The 23,572-nt window shown below is 43.4% G+C and overlaps 2 protein-coding genes across 7 annotated transcripts in view; one reads left to right on the top strand and one right to left on the bottom strand.

Moving 5' to 3' along the window:
• The window catches only part of LOC105456561 (uncharacterized protein C15orf61 homolog), a 79,825-nt gene extending 77,749 nt beyond the window's left edge, over positions 1-2,076 (top strand). For all 6 annotated transcript variants that reach the window (XM_011700699.1, XM_011700700.1, XM_011700695.1 and 3 more), the window contains exons 3-4: positions 460-703; positions 1,538-2,076. In XM_011700699.1, coding sequence (XP_011699001.1) covers positions 460-703; positions 1,538-1,665 — 372 coding nt within the window. In that variant the 3' untranslated portion in view covers positions 1,666-2,076. The remainder of the gene's footprint in view (positions 1-459; positions 704-1,537) is intronic.
• LOC105456563 (protocadherin-15) overlaps positions 1-23,572 on the bottom strand; it is a 111,169-nt gene that overhangs the window by 83,094 nt on the left and 4,503 nt on the right. The gene's annotated exons all lie outside the window — the stretch shown is intronic.

A 23,572-nucleotide genomic window follows, 5' to 3' on the forward strand; every position in this document is an offset into this window, starting at 1 on the left:
CTAGAATCTTACTTTACGGTGGTGCAAAGTTACTCCCGCCGGTGCAATTTAATCCCGTCCTGCGGTAATGTGAAACGGCAAATATACAAGTAATATGATCGTGCGTTGAGAAACGACATTATAGCGATACTGGCTGGTCGTTTTTCCGAGTGGCATGCCTAGATTCTTAAAATCTCTCGTTCTTTTGATACATTCGCATTCGCGCGCGACGGGTTAATTTCTTCCATACACACACGGAAAGCCGGAAGGGCCCGGGACCGCTTGACGGCGGTGTTAACGAGTCGACGCGTCGTCGTGGTAGAGAGACGTCCGTCGTAACGGGATGTAACGGTCGCGGGACTTTGTCCCGCTTGTGCTCGCGGGGATGATCCCCCTGGAGGGATATTTCCTCGATCAGTCAGCGCGCACAAAGCCGGGCCCGACGGGCTGATTGCGCGGCTATATCCATGCAATCCGCAGGTCCTAACGAGCTACCTATTGCAAACCGGCGAGCCCCCCTGGACCTCGTACTTCGTCCGTTACGCCGACGTGGTGAACGATCAGCAGGGAATGTCACACTTCAATTGGCCGGCGGGCGGCAGCAATTACCACGTACTTAGGACCGGCTGCTTCCCGTACGTCAAGTATCACTGCAGCAAGAGGCCGCTGCAGGATCTCAGTGGCGAGGACAGATTCTTCAAGGCGATCAAGATATTGAACCTTGGTAAGGTTGGCGGCGGACAGACAGCGCTCGTCGTGAAGAAAAGGAGAGAGAGAGAGAGAGAGAGCTCCGCCGTTCGGTAAAGCGGCCTTGCTCATTTACGCCGCGGCCCCGGTTGGACGCGATAAACCGGGCGAGCTCGTAAATCCTATAATTACCGCGAACACGAGATGTCACGGGATCCTCGATATTAATTCTAACGAGATTCCTCGAGCTAAAATCTAAGGGTTATTATTTTAACCAAAACGCGCCGAGACGTATCGATTAATTTTGACTTGTTGATAATTAAACGTGAAAGAAACAGAATTTAATTTGATTCGAAGAATTTATTTTAATTATAAATTTTAAGAGAAATTCTTATTTTCTCAGAATTTCGAGGCTTGAAATCAAAGTTTTTAATATCGCCACAAAATACGACAGCATCACAAAAGTTCTTAGAAAAAAAAAAACGCCGACTCTAAATTCACCGCGAGAAACTCCTTTGCCGCCAAGATCAGAAACTTCTGAGACTGTGTCTGAGAGCCTGTAAATTCACAGCTCGTTGTTTGATTAATTGAATTCAGTCCGCAATCTAAAGCGACGATCGGGGAACAAGGCGTCGTGTCGCGACAGGAACCGCGCGATTTTATTTTGGTTTAATTTCCGACGGCCGAGAAGGAACGTGGGACGACGAGCCGCGAGTCCACGTCCTTCCACGGTCAACGTCTTGTCTCATTGAGTGCTCTACCGATCTGAAATTAGCCATGGCGAACGGGTTCAGCAATGCGATGGCTGGCGATAATCCCCCTTTCTTGACTTCTTGCCTCCTTACGCATTTGTCCGACGCCTGACACACAGGTATCCCCACTCTGATGTACGGATTGGCCGCGACGCAGCTTGTCCGGCACCGCGAGATCGTGAGGACGCCTCGGGGTGACGTGACGATCTACTTCTTGCTACCGGAGGACAAAGGCTCGCCGTATTGAGGCTTGCACCCTACGACGCGTCTAATCTACGTCGGGTCTCGCGTCACGCGGCCTTCCTCGAGGGAAGATGACATGTAACGGCAGCGAAATACAGAGCTATACTGATGATCGTTGCTCCTTTTTTTCAACCCTTTTATTTCTCGCTATTCCGTCGAGTTCTCGAGTGCAAAACGAAAAGGGGAATCGAGCGGCGCAAAAAACTCCCAGTCACCATTCTGCTTATTTGCGACGGATGCCATCACCAATTTTGTTAACCGAGAGGATGAAGAAGTTGAAAATACCGATTTGAAATAGCATTGTATTTCCGCATGCAAAATAATATATGGTAAGAAATTTATGCAATAGCCCAATATGACAAAGTCGAGAAGTAGGTGTTAATAAAGATGTTAATAAATGGCTAAATCTTGAAACAGACATTTTCTTCCTTTTGCTTTCATGCGCTCGCTTTGTGCAGAGTGTATTTTTAAAAGATTCGAAACATATCATGTTGTGAATCTCGGCTAAATACAATCGCAAATAGAAGTTGAGCAATGATAACTTGAGGCTCGCTTCATTATAAAATTATAAAGGCTATAGTTTAGTCATCTTTTCCAACAGGCAGCGCGTGCTAGTCACAGCTTCTCATCCATCAGTCAATTAAAATGGCAAAGACTTTCATCACGGCGCTAGTCACGTGTATGAATCCGCAGGCGATCGCGATATAGTCAGGCTTTGGGGGATCTAAACGCCGAGCTCTTTAGAATCTTCGACGATAATGCGAGGCCTCGTTAATGAGAACGGCCGCCGGCGATTCGCGTGCGCGGAACAAGGTGCGAAGTGCGAACGCACAGTAGTTAGAGCGGTTTTCCAATCGACTACTATCCGCGATTCGATGACGCATTAATGTCGACTCAGCTATAAAGCGATTCTCCGGAGCTGTTATCGCGAAAGATATATTATGCACGTACAAACGACGAAAACTCGACCATTGGAATTGAGATTTGGGATTAATGTTTTTACGTGCTCAATGTGACGTATAATAATTCGTATTAATTATTAATACGATGTGATGTGCGTGCATTATGATCAGCGAATGCATGGGTATGAATCTTAATTCGAATTAGAATAGAATAGAGTCGTTATAGAACAGACCCTTTTGAAGGCTGCACTTTCCGATCACACAGATTCAATAGATGGTCCAGTTTTAAGTTTTGAGTATGACAGTGTTAAAAAAATAACTTGCTTCAAATTTGGATAAAGTAGATATCCTATAAAGCGGTGTCTACAAACATGAGTCTTTAAGACTTAAAATTTAAGAAATTAATTGATCACAGTCGACTGTGAGAATAATCGATTGTTGGTCAATTTTTTAAATCTTAAGATACATCTACGATTCGCATTCTCCTTAAGCTCGTTCTACATTAGTCGCATCGCAGCGTTGCAAACGTTGCAATCCAATCAATGTCAAGCTAGCTCGAAGCTAGTTGAATCACAACTGTATCGTTTGCGACGCTGCGATCCGATTAATGTAGAATCAGCTTTATGTGTCTGTATCACACTAGCAATTGGCAATTGCGTCTGCGTTTGCGTCTCTTGACCAATCAGCAAGAAGCAAATACAATCACCAATCGCAATGATATGGGCATTAGACTTACAATTAATTTTTCTTACAAAGTTAATGTATTTTTAAATATCTAAACTCCCTATATTTTTGCAGTTAAAAATTATTCCACTTACATTTACATCACTCTTTTCTAATCTAACAATTGTTTTCTATTTTACAAATTAGAAAAAGAGAAAAAAAGAGTTAAAGGAAACTTTGAAGTTTCTATCGTCAGTATCGTAATTCATCGCATTCATAAATTTAATTATTTCTCTTTTACATCCTCATTATAAAATTTTACGCTTAACTAATTTTATCGTAATTTTTTCGAAGCATAGAATAAAAATATTTTTAAATTGTAAATATCACGAGATTATGCACAATAGCTTGCAACTATGTAATAATTTGCCAGCTATTAATACTTGACTCCTGTACGAATATTAATAATAAGTTATCGGCAGTTTCTGCAACCGTATCGAATCTGGAAACGCGAAACGCGGTGAAAGTAAATGAGCAGAAAACGAGCAGTGACCCGCGATCTTTTTTTCGCGAGCGAGATCAGGTTACGAGCCGTTATCAGCTGCAGGTGCAGTGATATTTGGAGTCTCCCGGAACCGCGGCGACAGATGAAAATTCGTGAAGCGAACCGTGAAGTTACGCAAAGACATTTCGAGTCTTTTCCACGACATTTGCAACTACACTAGAAAGTCTCCGTCGTTTCGAATGCAAACGACGTTAGCGTCGTCGTCGTCGTCTTGCGTCGCGGTGACACACTCACAACGCACGCACTTCGCCTGAGCGTGTCATTTATCATTCGATGATTACGTCGATTAACAAATGAAATAAATAAATGCCGAAGAGAAGTATTAATTAGCTGCCGGCTTTCACATTTTAAACGTACTTTCACCGATCCCTCGCATCGCGATGTCGTGGACGATCGTCCTTCCTGTTGCCTTTTCGGGGGACACGCAAAACGATATTCTCGTCTTCCATTAACGAGGCGTAATCCGAGCGGTATTGCGAGAGAAACAGAAAAACGCAGCGGTCGTGTGTGTCATGCTATTATCCTTCGAAGTACAAAAGTGGCTTTATCGTAAAGACAATTAGGAAACGTGAAACGTAGAGCTGTTTCGAGATATGAAATACTTAGGTGCCCGCGATATTCTTATTTCTAATAATATTTTCAAGCGTCCAGTAAACTGCGTAAGAGATCCTGTTACGGATTAACGAAGTCTCGTAGGTTCGATTGGATTTCACTGATAACGACAAAAATTTCTGCACGTATATTCGCAACCTTTACGATAGCGCTTGCAATGAAAGGTATAATATCGATTAAAACATATTAATTGATACAATTCTAATATATTAAATTAGTTTCTTTTGAAAAAGCCTGTTTTACGTGCGCGCGCGCGCGCGCGTGTGTGTGTGTGTGTGTGTGTATCGATTTAGCGTTTATCTCACCTTAGCGAGTCCTACGAACCAATGCATTCGGGCATGACTTGATTATCAGTCGATTCAATTCGCAGAATTACTCGGAGTGTCCGGCGCGCATTAAGTGTTGTACAGTTCAGTATCTCTAACGAGATAACGAGATTTTCCAGAACGGTTTAAAGTTTTGTAACGCCAGAGAGATCGGGGGGATTGGGCGCACTCTCGGGTTCCTCGCTCCGGGTGATCTCCTCAGAGTAGGAGGACGACCGGATGGGAATGAAAATTGAAAGATGAAGAAAAGAGAGAGAGAGAGAGAGAGGCAGGGAAAAAGGTGGGAATTTTACGAAGCTCGTTAGGAACGTTGCGGAGGGCTAGTTATGCTGATTAGATCGAGTTTACATATCGAGAATATGCGCAACTACATGTATTAATGGTATCGTCTCGGCGCGTGTAAGGAGCGCTCGGGAAACGGCGGTAAGCCGATCGGGACGCGGGCGCGCGCGGCGCCGTAAAAGTCGCACCGGTTGAAAAGAATGAGGGCTTCTCGTTTTCGCGGGGCAGGAATACAGGATGATGCCGATAACGATAACAGGGCTTACGATAACCGGTACGCCTCGTGCACGACCGCGCCAGCCGCACTAAATAAACGTCGCGTACGACAAAAGGTAGGATAATTGATAGGAACGAAAAGGGATCCCGATTGCAACATATTACTTCCCGCGCATTTCGCTTCCTGCGTACCCCAGAGCGCATTGTCGTTTCCAATTTAGAGCAACATCGTAAATATTCGGAACTGCTTTTACACAATTATAATACTTAAAGTGTTCAAGATATTAAATAATCAGGGTTGGGTATAAGTTAACATTTTTTTAACTAACAATAAGATGAGTTAAAGTTAACAATCTTGAAAATTTAACTTAGTTAAGATACAAGTTAGTTTATAATAAAATTAATTGAATTAAAAGTTAAGTTAATAAAAAAATGTAATAGAAATGTTAAAAATTAAATTTCACCTCGCCGATCATCCTTGCCCCCGTGACCCGAAAGTACAACTGTTGCGTACTTGCTCAGCGAATACCTCTTGCAGCGAGACGTGCAGTGTCATCGCACTTTTGTTTTCGATTCGCAGCGCGAGTATAACGTGCGCGCGTGACGTTGCGAACTCGTCGTACTCGCATTTTCGCTCGTACCTACTTTCCGATGCAGAAAGAAAAGCTAAATGGTGCATCGCACCGTGCAAAATAATAACGCTCCGGAACACAAGAGATAAACATCAACAGCCACATCCATCCGGTGAAGTGCAGATGGATGCAATAATGGTATCCGGAGGAGGCTCTCTCTCTCTCTCTCTCTCTCTCTCTCTCTCTCTCTCTCTCTCTCTCTCTCTCTCTCTCTGGTCACGCTTTTAACATTTAAGGGCATAGCTTTTTCTATAAAAGAGGACGAGCGGCTTTGTGCCAAAACTGAAAAGTCTTTTAATTTTCTCCAAAGGAAAAAATATGATAGAGTCTCTCTAATGTCATAAAAATGCTTTAGTAACGTATATAATCTGATATTCACTTAATAAGTCAACCATTGTGCTCAAAAGTGTATTAATAGTTCAATAATAATTCAATAAATAATACTTCATTAATAGTTCAATAACATCCAATAAACTTACAATTAGAGCAGATTTCTCGCAATGAATTGTTTAGCAAAAATTAATCTTTGAATGGAATTTTTAAAAATTTCATTCGTAAATGTGCCCCGCAGAAGAGAAATTCTTTCTCAAAGCTCTTTTGTCTCGCCATCGGAGAACCGATGGAAGGCAAAGATACGGAGAAGAGAAAAAACTCGAGAGCACGTTGAAAGTGTATCTACCGGGCACCATTATCGCGCCCCGCTGCACGTCGGTCACAACGGTGAATCGGGGGATATCGGGGCTGAATCGCGAATACGCTCTTGTCGATTTATTTATTAGTGCGTGTACGCGTACACCTACATACACACGAAAACTGCGCGTTACGAGCGGATACGATCGCCGGTGAACGTCGATGAACGGACCGTTCATGGTTTACCGTCCCTTATCTCGGTCGAATCGAGCTCGACCATCGAAGGCAAGTTAATTTTACCGCAAAGAAAGAGACAGAGTGAGAGAGGGAGGAGGGAGAGAGGGAGGGAGGATGAAGCGCCTTCCGGCTCCGGGTACTCGCGAATAATCGCGCATCCTCGAGGAGCTCCGTGAATCACGGGCCGGAATTAGGAGCCCCGCTCGGTTCTTCCTTGATCGATTCAGCCTCATCCGGCCGATCTTCGGTCTCGTCGTCTTCGTCGAATATCCATGCCCCGCGATAGTCAACCACGGTCGTGGCCGCCCCGGATTCTGATTCACCGAGCTCGTTACGGTCGACTACTGAATTCTCATTAATTTATACGCGGCCACAAATCAAGCGCGAAATAAAATCGTTCCTTTTCTTTCATCCCCGCGTGCGCACGCGTGCGTTTCTATCCTCGTCGTCCCCGCCGCGAGCCGCGATCGTGCGCGCCGATAACGGTGTATCGATAACCGATACATTTCGTTCGCGGGAGCGAACGGTTACGCGGAGCAACGTTCGCCGATCTATCGGCACGATTATTAAATGTCGCGTTACGTTGCGCCACATTGATTACCGGAGCGCAAGGTGGTCGCTCGTACGGTCGATGCCGTAGTCAGGGCACGCTTTTTCTCACTCGCGTATATACGTGCTCGTCGATCCGAGAAGATAATCGACCTAACGCCGCTTAATCCGCGGAACGTTTCGAGATTTCCGCGGACAGAAAATTGCGTCAGCCTTCCTAAATCGTGATCGTGATGTTGTTTCTCCCGATATCTGGAATGTTGAAACGCTCAGCGAAATATACGCCCCTGATACACGTGCTCCCCGTCTTCGTGCTTCGCGCAGATAAGCGCCTTTTGATGCCCCGTGCGAAATCCGCCATGAAAGGCACGGACGTTCGCGGTGAATCCGGGCGCGAGAAAATCAATTATCTCGCGCGCACGGAGAGATGCACGCGCGGGATTTCACAGGGCGATCGGTTATACAGCGTCGGGTTATAAATCGCCGCGATATCGGTTTTGCCTCGTTGCTCCGAGCAGGACGAGCGGGTAGAGGGGGAGGGGGGGAGGGTAATAGCGGTTCGGCGCGTAATGAACGCGCGCGTTAAAATCGAAATCGCGTCCCGCCGCTGCCTCGCGCGCGAAAAGCTGGCGCGCCGCGCCGCGCCGCGCCGCGCCGTCGCCGATGCTTTACGGTGCCGGAAGTCGGAAAGACGGACGCCGCTGGAAAATTGAATCGTTCGTAAAGGCGAGGCCTTCACAGATCGGCCATTATTTCCATCGTTTCATTAGATTCTCGCGGTACCGAACGGAACGAGCCGCGCGAAACATCTCGTCCCTTATATTGGCTCGTTCCTCTTTTTTCTCTCCTCGCCGGTGCGTTAACTGATAATTACGTTAGCACGATGGGCGATAATTATACGGGGGACGTTTCGACGGGCTATATCTCTATCGCTGCGGCATGGAAGCGTCCGGCTTGAGAGGCCGCGTCGAATTTATACACTTCGACGCATCGCTGCGCGTTTCCGTCACGTTTGGCATGGGCGCAATAACGTAATCTCGAATCTTCCCTCGGACGAAACGAACGCCCGATGCGTCTCGCCTGGGAATGCTGAGGGAACGCAATCGTCGTTGATCGTTTCGCCGCGTGTGAGAACCTCGGGTAATACTTCCGCTTTTCTCGAACGGAACCTTAGCCCCGGGACGGTAACTGAATCCCCCCCCCACGCAAATATCTCTTGCGCTTTGCCGGCTGCTCGATTGTATTAAATATTTTTTTTATCGGAGCAACGGTTAATATTTCCTGTAGATTATATAGATTGTCACTATTTTATGCTACTTTCTTTCATTTTGTACAAAAAAGAAAGCAATTATAACTGTAAAACGAATAATAGCTTAAATTTATAATTCTTTTAAAAGAAACGAAATTACAAAATCAGGTTTGTTACAAACTAAATGGAAATTCCCCCTTTTTTTATTTTAAAAGACCTTTCTTCGGTTTACATGCAATTTTTGTTTTCGACCTTTTTCCTTCCAAGATCACTTAAAATTTATATACATTCACTTTTCACATTACGATATTTAACAGTAAAAAAAATAATTATAAATCGAATTAGTTTGCACACATTAACTCTCATTTGCACGACATAAGCAGAGCGCATGCAGAGTGCGTATGCGTGCAGACACGCTTGCACGCACGAAAGTAATGTGTCAGTGAGGAAACATGAAACGGGATGCCGCACGATAATCGGATCTCCCGCTCGGCGTGTCTCCCTGACTTCCTCCGAGGAAATCGACTTAATTAAGCCGAATTTGAGCGACGCTGCAGGACGAAAGTAAGTATATATATGTATATCGTCGGGGGGGGGGGAGAGGGATGCAACGATTGCGGGGGTCTTCTCGTCGCTTGGCTAATTGGCGAAGCAAGGGGGGGGAATGAGTTCGTCGCGCTCGGTCTTCGCTGCTAAAATTACATCGATATAATTAATCGTCGTTGCTCGTTACGAAGGTGGGTGAGGCATTGCGAAAGCCCAACGCTGGCACAGGTATAACGTATACAAGTATAATTAAGCAAAGGCGGTGCATCACGGACGGCGCGGCGCGGCGGCGCGTCTCGCGTTACGCACCGCCGGCATGCGTCTCTGCCCCAAAGTTCGGCAAAATTTAACGATGGCGCGGCGGTTTCGCAAAAACCGCTGCACCTACCGCGTTTACGAGCCGACTTTTAATTATCTCCGACCCGCGTCGTTTCTTAATCTTCCTCTCTCTCCCCTCCGTCCGCTTCCCGAGAGGTGCCGCCCGGTCTCACGGTCGGGACGACAGGTTTGTGCAAGGGGTTTGCGCTGCTACGTTTAACGAGAGACACGCGCGAAAGACATCATTGTCCCTTTCAAGGAAAGAAGATTTCAATTCTCAAAAGAAAGATATAAATATATATATAGCTGATGATTACAAGTACATGTACACGGAAAAAAAATTACTATTGCCACAACATAATAATTGTGATAATTTTCGCCCATCAATTCAAAGGGTTGTAGGAACTAAAATATTTTGAAAATGACTTATATAGTTAACCTTTAAACCCTACATCCAAAAAAATCACACTAACGCTAATATCGGTCTGACAGACTGCTATCATGATTGCTCTAATTTTATAAATTCTTATAATAAAAAATGTATGTTATCTATTTTTATCTAAATATTCGTAAATGAAAGAGAGGGAAAAAAATGTTTTAATGTAATGGTTAGCAAAAAATCTCATGTACAAAAGAAATAAAATATATTTAACTGAACTCTCAGTCTCAATGTTGTGCAACTATCATATCTCTCTCAATAATACTGTTTCTTGTGCAAATATTAGAAAGATAACAATAATGCTTTAGTTGAGGCAACCACATATATGAGGATATTCTAATCGAATGTTTATTTATCCTAAGCACTACGGTTGTGAGAACCGTACTGATGAGCATACCTCAACCAGATGTATATCATGTAATCAACATCAATATGACTTAAGTTCACATTTCTTTTCCAAACATAGAGAATATTGTTGTAACATCCATAGCAATTTTTTTTCCGTGTATGATATAAAATTAACTCCAAGTACTACGACTACCTTTGCAATTAAGAAAATGTCGCGAGCAATTACGAGGACATTGAAAAGAGAACATTAAAAAAGCAAGTTACAAATCAATTCTGTACTTTCTTTCATACGTCATAAAAATATTTACAACCAGACAGATTTTACTTCATAAATCATTATACATTGATGGAGGTTTAATGAAACGGAAGGCCACACGTACGCTTCTCGAAGGTCTAGCTTTCGTCAAGAAAAAAAATGAGACTCGCGGAGAGGGAAGAGAGAAAAAAATTGCAGGAGCATGTTTGTGTCAGCGATAATAACGAGCCGTTTTGGCGAGTAATTATCAATTCGGTAACTAATTACATCGGACGGGTATAACGCGGTTTACATAAGACTCCGACCGGTTAAGAAGTTAATTACGGGCACGATGAAGTGAATCGAAGCGACGCGACGATGGGAACATTCGGGCGCTTGAACGAACGCGCAACACCCCGATTTCTTTTCTCTCGCTCGAGAAACGTTACGTCATGCTTCTTGAGACGGTTCTTACACTGTGACGCATGATCTCACGATCACGATACAATGATGACGACAACGACGATGATGATGATGATGATGATGTACGCGGAATTACGTGGACGCGTTGAAGACCCAACAAATTTTGAGAGAAAACCAACGCCTAATTCTCTATTTCGCCGATCCCGAGGAGAGATCGTATCGCGAATCGGCGAATCGCGGACAGAGCGAAGCTGATTTATAACGGCGGTCATTCTCGCGACGGCGCGCCGTAAATTCCGCGGGGGTCTCTGGGCGTCGCGCTCGCCGATCCCTTCCGGTTCTTCTTCATCCGGCCGCGTACGTGGGTGTCAAATACGCCGATTATGCGGGACGGGCATCTGCATAGCGCTATATACGCGCGAGCGCTATTACACTTCTCAGCTGTGGGGAACAATGCCATTATTCCCATCCTATACGAGAGAGAGGCACGCGGATGTACGTATCTCTCGGTGTACCATTGTACCGTCGCGGAATAAAACGGTCGGCGCGCAACGAGATCGCAACGAGATAGACTGCGAGCATTGGACGCTCTCCTTAGGTTGTTTATGCGCCACGCGCGACCATAAGCAGCCCCCGACGATGACTTATTCCGCGATCGAGGCTTCTTAATGAGGGTTTCTTCTCGCAAGACGTCCCATAATGGAGACATCTGTCGCTTCGTATGTACAATATAAATATCGGAAAGGAGGATCTAGGGAGTCATTTCCGCGTGCGATACGAGTTGATTCAAGACTAAGATTTCATCTTACTTTAATTTTTAGGGCTGGTGATTTGCTTCAAAGGTTTCGAGCATTAAAATCTTCGAAACTTCGAAGCTTCGAAGGCACCTTAAACTTCGAAAGGTCAAAGTTAACTTCAAAGATTCGAATATTCAAAGTAAGTAAAAAGTAACAGACCTATTAATTTTTAAGTTAATTTCGCAATTGATCATGTTGCATAAGATAAAAGAACCTTATCCTCGATGGAGATGACGCATCTTAAATTAATTACATTTTTCTATTTAACATTTTTTTCTAAAAAGACCACAATATTTAAAACACATATAAAGGATTCGCGTTCAATAGCGAGGTGTTGGGAGTCAGGGGTAGGGAGTTGGGTATCGATTTTCAAAATGTCAAAATGTTTTTTTAACTAATTCGGCGAAACTGTATATTGTTGTAACTAGAAACTGTAATACTATCGCGGGTACAAATAAAATTGCATCAAAATTTGTGGTGCAAAAAGACGAGGTGTCAACTTCAATCAATTTCTCAAAAATTGAATTTTAATTTAATGTTGGCGTTATCTCATATTAATTGTTTGTTTAATTTAATGTTTTTTTCATTTCGTTTATTAATTCGAAATTTTTTAAATAAAAACTGTCAATATTTTTATTATATTGGATGATATTAATAGGATGAAGAGCTTTCTGCTTTGCTTTGCCCAATGTTTTGCGATAAGTAGTTAAAGACCCGCTCGGAAATCGTTACCATAAACGCCTGACTCGCCTGGCAATCAGAACGAGTTTGATTTATTTTTCAACTTCCCGACGCAAGATCTTTCTCTCATCCTCTCTTTTCTCTCTCTCTCTCTCCCCCGTTGCCCGTCGCGAGGCGCCGATCCCGGCACACATAGCCGACTAATCGAGACGCTAATTACAGGCACACTCGCGGGCATCGGATCGTTAGGTCGGTGCAGGCCGCAACGTTTCCATCTTCGTTTTGAAGCGTTGCAGCTTCGCAATTACGAGATATGCGGCGCGGTCCATCGCGCGAGTGCTTTCGCGAGCCGCTCCGGGAATAATCGAAACTACGCATCGTATATTGCGTACCACCATCGTTCAAGAACACGGCTGCGTTCCCGTCAGAAACGACGAATCGCCGTGATGAACGATAAAAAGAGCATCGCGATCGTCTACCTACGTCAAATCGAATGCGCCGATCGGCTCGAAAGGCTAGCACCGAGATATCAAAACGAACGTTGAAAAATGTTGGAAATTGCAAGATGTATCTCAGAAACTTTGTAAAGTTATTTTTAATAATTCTTTAATAATTTTTAATAATTTTTAATTTATAAATCTGAACTTATATTTTTAATAATTCTCAAGTTCAATACAATCGAAAAAAATAACATAATTACATTATGTTAATTTAACAAGCAAATTTGTTAAAAATTCGACACAAAATTTTAACGTGAATGGACCGTTTCCAATATAAATACAAAATGTTTTTTACTGTGTAACAATCATTTTTTTATGAGAGTCTGTTGATAAATTTAATTTTTTCTTATCTTGTAAGTTAAGTTAAGAAGTTTGAGAATTTAGTAATGATCGGACATGATCGACAATATGATTCTGCAAACAAGTAGTTCTAAACATTAAGGAGCATATCGACCGAATCTGCATTGTGACCGAGTTCGCACTTGTGCGGTCTTAAGCAGACCCTTAACCTCCTTTATTTCCCTACAACGATAATTGGAATATCGCCTACAAAATTCACGTCGTAATAATTGCAACAGCGTGTGCAAGACGCTGGCATAAAAAAGAAAAAATAATAATACGCAAAACACGCTTCTTAAAAACATGTTTGTGAATCTTCGGGGGCCCGGGACTTTACGAATCGAAGTTAAGAAGATTTGCGAATTAAATACGAAAATTTATGACCGCGGCGGCAAAAAGGGAGAAGGCGTTATCCTGTATATAAGCGCGATCGGAGAAAGTTTTGGCCTCATCCTCCTGCGAATGCGAGCCGAGCGTAAAGACGTAAGACGGGCGCACGATCGATTGCGCGACTTTGGAGAAAGCCGAAAACCCATTGCGGTTTCCGTTGCATTCGAGCGGTCGAATTCCTGGTGCTCTTACGCGTTCCGTTGACAATATAAAAGGGACGAGGAAAAAAATCTCGGGGACCGGGATCGTTAAAGTCTATCTGTGTCGACACAGATGACTGAACGTTGACGAAGTCCATTGTCAACCCGTATCTTCCATCCGCGAGACTCACATTCCTGTGAATTCTAGTCTAGGAATTTCATGTCCACAACTTCGTTTCACGCGTTCCCGCCCCTCCCCCCCCCTCTCTCTCTCTCTTTCTCTCCCCCGTTCCCCACGCTGAGCGACTCCTTGTAGTCTCTTCCTTCTTATCCTGCGTCGTATCGTGCACCTGGCTACCTGCTCTACGACCTGCTCGTTCGCCAGTGCTCGCGGCTGGCAACCGGCAGCAGTGTGCGGTTAAAAGCAGCACACACACACACACACACACACACAAACATAGGTCCTTTATATAGAAGATTAAACTGGTAACTCGCCCTGGAAAACGCTCCTCGCGCGCTTAGAGACGCGCCTCCGCGCCGGGAGAATACGTCTTCTTCTGCTATTGACGCAGTGTCCCTCAACCGTGCTTGCTACTCTCTGTCCGACACCGACCGCGGGACTCGCACATTCCGTAGATTTAAATGTAGACAATTCTATTACCGCAGTGTGTAATTTCAAGCGTGTAATTTCAAACGTACGTTCTTATGCATACGAGAATTGTTTCGAAAGTACGAAAATTCCAAAATTGCTCTCCGCGAGAGAGACAGCTCCAAGCAAATAGTAATAGTAATTATAAACTAGTAATAAACAATGCAGAGAAAACAATAGCAGTAAATTAACAATAAAAATTATTTAAGGTAGAGGAAGGTCGCCGATATCATACCATACTTTATGTTTGGATTACATTTCTTTTCTTTAACAAAAGCTAAAAATAAAACTTCAAAAATATAAATATAAACTAGAAAGTGTCTTCCATCAGATAATAAGTATGATAATTTTTTATAATACTGTTTGGAATTTTGCAATTTTTAACATTTTTAAGATAAAAAAAATGAGCGTCTGACAAAATGGACTCCAAAATCGACAAAAATAATAAATGTAAAAAAAAATAAATAAAATAGTTAAAAGAAAAGAAATATAAAAAATATGAGAAAGAGAAAAACAGTTTTAGAATAGTTTTAGAAAACTATGTAAAACATGTAAAACAATCTAATATTACCGATAATATGTCCAATATTATTTAAATTACAATTTGCAAAATTGTAAGTGTTATTTTCGCAACTAAAGAATTTGTTTTTAGCTAGTTTTATAGAGTACAAGTCACAAATATACGAATTATTATCTCTTTTAATCATCTAAACAGATCATGCTTTTATCAGTATTAATGAAGTACAATGTTTGGTTAACGAGAAATAAGTGACTGTTTTAAGAAATCTATGTCGATATCGACAATTTTTCTCTAATAACAAATAAATTAGAATAAACACACGATATTTTTTCTTTCGAATTTCTTTAAACAAAAACTACAAAATTACGATAAGCCATTTATTCAGTTATTAACTTCGTCTAAACTCACGTTCATGTAAATTTCTTACAAACTCATTTGTTGAGTCGACTTTCATTTATTATCGATGTCGCGCGTTATTAAGCTTCACGCGCGCGATGCGTGTTCGGGCGACGCGCATCGACGCGAGTCAGCTAGGCACGCACTTGAGAAGCCTGCGTCCCGTCCTCTACCTTGGAACGGTAACCGTGAACGGTTAATCGTAATTCCAAAACGACAATTAATGCAACAAACGCGGGCGAATGATAGATAATAAGCGGCGACGCGGATGTGCATCGCATTCAGCGTGGCGCGGTCGTTCCTCAACTATGGATTTGTAACGTTGATTTATGACCGCGACGAGCTGCAGGCGCGAGTTCCTAATCACCGACATTAGCACGCATTAATGCGCGTAGAAAGCACAGATTGATGTTACCCCTCTCCGGTCTCTATCGCTCGAGGAGCGGAAAATAATTCGATAACAATTTACGCGCGCCGCGCGCGCAAAAATGGAGGAACGTCGCGGTGTACATGCGGTTCGGCGGCAATTTCACCGATCGGAGCCTGATAGAAAATACGCGACTGTGTCTACATTACGTACACTTTATATAAAGGTACAATAGAAACTCTATTATCCGAGAAAAAATGCTATCTGTCGAAGAAATCAAGCGTGAAGCAGAGACTTTCTCAGACAAAAACTGATTACGTTTTATCTCACATTTCTCCGTCGTAATAATCATTATTACCATTAATTACGATTATCAATGTTAATGTGATTTGAACTTCTCTGTCATACTCTGTCTCGTATCAATATTAATTAATATCATATTGCAATGTAATAAGTAAAAATACAGAAGATTTTGTCGCACAGACAATCTTGTAATAAAAATATCTGAAGTATTTACTTGTGAAAATCGAAAATGTTTTTGTGGCTCATTCAATAATATATATCTCTCAATTTTACCACAATTAAATTTTTTCTTTCATATTAACCTTACAATTAGCCAAAAATATTAGACTTCTATATGTTTTTCATTTATTTGGAATTGTTTTATTTGTTATTTCCTATTGGTTACCGGAATTATTACGCTAATTTAAAAAGTTCTTGAAAGAATACTTCACAGCAAATGCTACAAATCATTTTTTAAAGCTAAATCGTTAAACAATAATAAGACAAATGAGTTTCTAACTAAACATGTGTTTATATGACGAAGTTAACAAATGAATAAATGGCTAATCGCAAATAGTTTTCGCACAAATAAACTCGAAAGGAGGAACATTGTCCATGTTTATTCCAGTTTATCTGTTAATAAAGTGTCTAATATTTTTGGCCAAGGCTGCATATAAACGAGTAAAGGACGCGATCTCCGTGAGGAGTCACGTGCAAACGTGAAGGAATGTCTGCTCGCGAAAGTAGTTCTCTAACTGTAAGCCGCGATGTTACACGATCGGACGACATGGGAACAGACGCAAATTCCGTGCCAACAAATTCCGCCTCGCAGCGGGATGCATCGGTCCCGATGCGGATGCGGCCGTGTCGCCGCTCCCTTTACGCCGCGTCCGAAGTAAGCCAGGGCCCACGGGATGTCGTCACGTTTCCCGTGTTTAATACTCCGAGGAACCTCCTAGAGCCGGATCCCCGCGGCGTGTAGGTGGTCCCCGCGACTCTTTCGTGGTCACGGTAATGCCACGTACGACTCTCGCACGGCGGATATACATTTCTCTCGCTGCCGCGAAGAAACTGCGTTCCAAGGGCGAGCGAGAGATGGAAAAGGCCAACCACATTATTCACAAATATACACAAGTGAAGTATAAAAATTAATTAAGATGAAATTGAGAGATGTGGATATTACATGTGGAGGACAAAGTGCTGTAATTGTTGTTTCTCTTGAACGAGAATCGCGGTATACTTATATGCTGTTAGAATGACTAGAATGACTAGATCCGCGGATGATAATAGGCGAAAATAACTCGCGCAAACTTAATTCCAAAGATATTTTCGCGATCGCGGAGTGCATTAGCGTTAACTGCGTGCCGACTTCCTTCTTCCTGCATGCACCTATGCATTAATCGCATACCGAAGCTATGCACACGCACGAACTCGGAAGATGAGGTAGGAGAGTGGCAAAGAATGGTCTTTAGAATTACGGAATGATATTGCCCGCGCATGAAAAAGATAAGAGGAAACCGATGGAAGCGTCAATTAAATTCTCGTCTTATCTTCACGAGAGAAAAGAGATAGTCGAGGATATTCGATATTACAAAAAGATTATGTAAGTTTTTATTCTGACATATTTTTAATGTTTATAAAATATTATTTTTCCATTCCCTTTCTTTTGTTGTTACATTATGAAACTTTTAGCACTTAACGAAAAGTAGGAAAACGTTTCTTTTCACGCGTCCGCGGTAACCTCCTCTGGAAAGAAAGTGCAATACTTACAACAAGAGTTTAGAAAGCAAAGAAGTAAACTACGTGAACTACCAGGGGGCATAAGAAAGTTGACCGTACTTCCCCTTTTCTATTCTTCGCATCTTCTTCTTCGTCTAGTGAAAATCGTTTAACGACAGGATCATGATAACGACTCGCGTGCCGTGCAATCGATGGCGTTCGATTTTCCGCGTGCCGCGTGTAAGAAATCGTTTCATACAGATACCACATCGATTTCCGGAATAACGTCGAGCTTTTTACAAGAAAAAAAAAACAACCCCGTAATAGACGTTTCAATAGCTGTACATATATGACGATACAATCCCCTAATTTTTTGTATTCGGAATTAATTTCCTGCTCGCAATTGTATAAACACAGACTTATCAAGACATTTCTGTGTATCTCAGAATTGTGTTATCTTGCGCGAGCGAGTGGAATGTAGACATAACACAGTAACGTGTGTATAGCAATTTGTAAAAAGTATACCGCACAGATAAGAGGTTTGCATGAATCGTCGATGACAACAACTGCAGGTGCGAGATATTCATTCTCGACGGATTCTCAAACATTCAGCGACGCGCCGCGTTCTCCATCCTGCCCCCCCTCCCTCCCCCTTCGAATACAAACGGCGTTCTAATTTATACCTCATTTGCCTGTGTACCTGTCGCGTACACAGAGGCGGAGGAAAGGGTGAAGGGGAGATGTTGCACGTCCCGGCCAGCTGCGTAAACCTGAACAACAGGTAGGTTGCAAGAGGTCAAACGTAGCGTCGAAACGCCGCGCGCCGTTTCGTGTAGCGTCGTCGATGCGCAATGAACCAGGGGGACGCAGAGGGGAGTTACCACGTGCTCGGTGCTAAGTTACGAGAGACTAGTCGTAAATCGAGGTGAGCTCCGAAGCGCCTTCACCGCCGTGGGCGCCGATATAACGGTGACGGTCAGGTCGCCTGTGGCCTCCTTTTTGCGCGACCGTCCGGTCCGTTCCTCCTTCGACGTTCCTTCCACGTCCGTCCGTCGACTTCGGCGATTCGTGTAACTGTACATTCGTTCACGTAGCCCCCCTGTTTCCCCTCTCCCTGTCCTCTTCTCCCCTCAACCGTCATTGACTTGAAAAAGGCGCGCAGGAAAGGCCCGTGAAAATACCTGGTGTCGTGATATTATATAGGTATGCATAAATCCAAAACCGCGCGGGATTAGAAGGGATTTAAGGCTGGCCTTTCACTTCCTATCTGGAGTATCTCAAGCGCCAGATGCGAGATCGGCCCCGTTCACGTTGGAAGGGCGATTGGATTATCGAAAAAAACGCGCGAGTATATTAGCGTTCAAATGAGCTTGCGTGAACATTATGCAGGGGGGGAGGGCTTATCACTTTCCTAATTGCCCGATATTAACGCTGACGAGAAAACGAGAAAATGATACATAATGCACGTTACGGGCAATATCGGCGCGCGAGGTAAATGAAACCGTGCAGCCTCCCTCTCTCTCTCTCTCTCTCCCTCTTGAGCTGGTTCTATCACTGCCTACTTAGAGATGCCTGTTTGCCGATATACCCCGGCCGATCGATTGGCGCGCACCGCGCCGTCAAAGAGAAATCTTGGAGGCCGAGGTACACGAATCGCGCGTACCGCGCCGGGGTTTCCAGCCGTCTCGCAGGAATTTCGAGGAGCGTGGTAATCGCGTCGATCAATGGCGCGTTCTTGAATCACTTCCCAGGAAAGCGAGCGAGTGAGGAGCGTGTAATTACGATTCCTTGAAAGCGGGAGCCAGTATCCCCGCGCGCTCGACGTATTACACAATGGTGACGTACAAAGGAGGATCCCGCCCTTTTTTGCATCCGCCTGCTGACGCGCGCCTCGGAGGAGATTGACTACAATGACGCCGAACCCCCTGATTCAGGAGAACACGGGCACCTTTACGCTCTCCCGATGTACCGATTACTCCGCGAAAGTAATAGATTTCATTCTGCGGGGGGATTAATTTGCTCTGCGAGTAAGAAGCGGAAATTCATATTAAACAGCTGAATAAAATATAATTTGTTCATTCTCGCTGCTTTAGCTTTGATAAATAATTTATCACAATCCGTTTAATTAAATAATGTAAAAAAAAATCAGAAGTGAAGAAATTGATAACATCTATAAAATAAGCTTTGCATTTGTTAAATATTATCTCACAAACATCAATCTAATAAAAATATTCTGATAATTCGTAGTTCTTAAGAGATTCGAAAATTTGATGAAACGGAATGACATTCTATTCTAGGGCTATTACTTTTTACTTATTTCGAAGCTTCGAAATTCGAGAATAAATTTATTATTTTTCTTTAATTTTCTTAATTGACTTAATTGGATTGTTTTATTCATCATTATTTTTCCTTATTTACATATGCATAAGTTTCATTATTAATTTGTAATATTTCAGGTTATATTTTCGAATTTTTTCAGAATAATTTCGTATATTTTGAGCATATATATTAATTCTTTTTGTTTACAATATAAATTTTCTGAATAAATTTATCATTTGAACGTATGTATTTTTCAAAACTTCGAATCTTCGAAGTTTGAATGTCGAAGTCTTCGAAGTAAATTACCAGCCCTATTCTATTCTGCGTATTTCTTCAGCGATTTGCGCGACTTAAAGCTCAAATCTGATCTTCCTATTAGCCGTCAGATCGATTGTAAATATTAAAGTTGTCAGGAAGAAATAAGGACATAGGTATTCTGGCGTCGCAACAACGCTGTGTCTGCGCGTTTTGCCGGCAGCGTTTTCTTACACGCGAAGACGCGTCGCGCGTCGTTTGACACGTGGGAAAAAAGTAGACCGTCGTACTCCAAGGCACTGCCGTGCTGTGTAATCGCTATGAGAATTCGCCCTTTGTTACGATTACATCCATCCTACGTCTTCCGAGGGAAGGATTATATAGTTTCGTTAGAACCGGTTCTCCATCTCGTTAGGCGCGTTAATTCTTCGCACGGCGTTGAAACTCGTTAATGAATTTATCGAAATTACGAGCGACGTCCACCGCGGGAAAGGTCCGACGTATCTATACTCGCGTATACGCGTATTCGAGTGCGCAGATCCGTAGAGCACCGATTGCAAATCGACACTCGATTGCCCGCGCTTATTATCGGGATCGACGAGACTTCTGATTGCCCGGTTTCAGTGGGCTTCTGCGCAATTAACGAATCACAATTTCGTCATTAGCGAGGCGAAGTAGATTATTTGCACCTGTCAAAGTTCAGTTATTCGATGCGAATTTCATAAGCGACGCCGACCGACTACCGTTGCTAATAAAGGATCCGCGCGCGCGCGGGGATACCCGGCGACGAGGATTATTTAACACTTATCTAACGCCACTTATGCAATCCTTCCTGTTTGCGCTACGATAGCCGGTGCATTTATAGGCGAATAGCAATACTAATGATAATTGATTAAGCACGCTAAGATTAATACACTCGATCCCGTCTGAATTTCAACAGGCAATTAACCACCTAAAAAAATCCTAATCCCTAAGGAAACTTTTCAGCTTCGGCTTACTCGTACTTGAAGTGCATCTATAATTATAAAGCAATATACGTATCAATGTTTCTTGTAGAATTTCAGATTTTAATTCAATTCAATGCTTTTATGTTGTACCAAGCCAACAAGTTAAATGATAAATTATTAGTAAAACTTGATTTTTTCGCTTATTAATTAATTGGTTATTAATTACTTATTAATTACATAAAAGTTAGGTGATTGATTTTATTTTTTTCTGTTGTCTAATCGGAAAATCAATCTTTCGGATTGGACAACTTCTCTGAGACACGGTCGACGTACAGCTTTGGCATTAAGGCCGATTCGCGAATCGGTTCTCCCAGCAGCAAGGGTGCAGTTGAGCGCGCTTAAGCAGCAGAGAAGGAACGCGTTGTCATCGTCACCCAGTATATGTCTCGCGAAGGAAGTGAGTAACAAGAAGAACCGGTCGACCTGGCACATAACCGCTTCGTATCTGTCATTTTTCCTTAGCTGATATACCTGCTTCTCCTCTGCCCCCCTCCCGATGTCCCGACGTCCCCGCTTATGTATACGTGTATGTACGTTCAGACTTTCCTTCGCGTGAATGTCACGTTGGCATTTTGCAACGAATCGCTAATAACTATACACCGCTACTATTACTATATTTTAGTTATTCCTCTGCTCTGTAATAATAAAGAGATATCCCTTTTCGACCGCTGCTGCGCTAAAAAGCGCCGTTAATCTCACGAAGTAGAGCGAAATATTCTCCGACATACATATGTAAATAAACTTGTCTTCGCGACCGCGAAATCTTTGAGAAAATTATGTGATCCTGCTCCATTTACCTTTCAACGATTCTCCAACATCGTAACAAAATCTCACAATTTTGTTGAAATAATTTTCAAATTAACTGAAAAATATCATACTTCGAGAGATGTATATGCTTTTGCATAAATCTGCGTTTCCTAATCTCGAATTACGACTGACCCAACATCGTGTAATAATTTTTTTCTGATTCATTGCTTTCCTTCCTCTGGTTTGTCGTTAAAACGACAAGCAGCGACAAACTGCAGGTCTATCGTACCTATACGTAAAACAATTTGTCAACGGGAGAGGGTGGGATAAAAGGTTTTCGGTGTTTTTTCGTGCCGTCGTGAAACTGGACCGATCGCGCAATTTTCAGTTGAAGGATCGTGACGCATTCGAGAAAAGGGAAAAAGACCGCGCGAGAGTGAATGATGAGGGGCAAGGGGCTCGATTGCGCGATCGGATTACGTCAAGATGTATCTGTCCCGCCCGACGGTTTCCTGGTGCACACATATTGGAGAGCGCATTAGAAACAGCATGCATTAGCGTGGTCGCTCGGGTGTACCCAATCCCACGACCTTATCGCCGGAAAGGTCGCGCGTTGAGTTCGCGCGCGGAAGGGAAAATCGCGGGGAGGACCGCGCCGCGTTCGCGCGCGCTCCCACGAAAATCCGTCGATTTGCAATTTTCCGGCGAACGAGCCGTGAAAACGAAGCGAGCGAGAGGACACGATGTGCGATTCCTCGACATCGCGGATCGTGCTGTCAGCGTCGCGAAAGTGCGGCCATAAGATGCAATTAGGGTGCGAACCCCGTGTGTGTCGATCGCGGCAACGAGGGAGGGGGGGGAGGGGGAGAGAGGAAAACGTTGGCGTTACGGAGACACGTATCAGCCGTTTTCCCCTCTCTCCCGTCCTCTCCGCGCAGGACTATGATTAGCATTCGCTTCTGAAGCCAGGTTTTGCGGCAATCCGGCACGCATGACTGGCCCGCGCCTAACACGCGCGCGCGCGCACGTACGCAAAACCGTAATTTCGCAGGGTGTGTGAGTGTGTGTTAATAAAACGCCCGGCGTTCTGTCGTCCCCGCGACAGGATAATGAATCCGGAATCGATCTGTACGCCCCGTTCGATATACGCCGATACGCATATACCGCGCGCGGCGCTATTAAGATCGCCGCTTAAGAAATGCGTGACAACGCCGCGAACAGCATTTCCGAGGGAGATTCATACGACGGATAAAGCGTATCGAGCGAGATACGAAACCGCCGAGGGAACGGTGTAGAACTTAAATCATACTTATAACCGGTATTTCTCTCTTGCAGACGGTTGAAATAAAAAGTGCGGTTCCGCGCGTTCATTTCAGACGAGTATTTCGATGTAGTTCGATAATTTATGAATAATAAGGCCAATAAATCAAGTAAAACTTGCCCTTATACACATAATTAAAAACGATGATCGCGTCAATTTTAGAAATAAGTGAAACTTATTTTTGCCTTTTAGCTGCTCTGCACTAAAAACTGACGATTGATTTGTGAGATATTCGTTTGCTTTTGCACACCTAATTAGAGCAAATTGCTGACTCTAAATTAATGCGATAAAACTATAAGAATATTTTTCC

This window comes from Wasmannia auropunctata, unplaced genomic scaffold, assembly GCF_000956235.1.
Source record: "Wasmannia auropunctata unplaced genomic scaffold, wasmannia.A_1.0 LD335634.1, whole genome shotgun sequence".
NCBI lineage: Eukaryota > Metazoa > Arthropoda > Insecta > Hymenoptera > Formicidae > Wasmannia > Wasmannia auropunctata.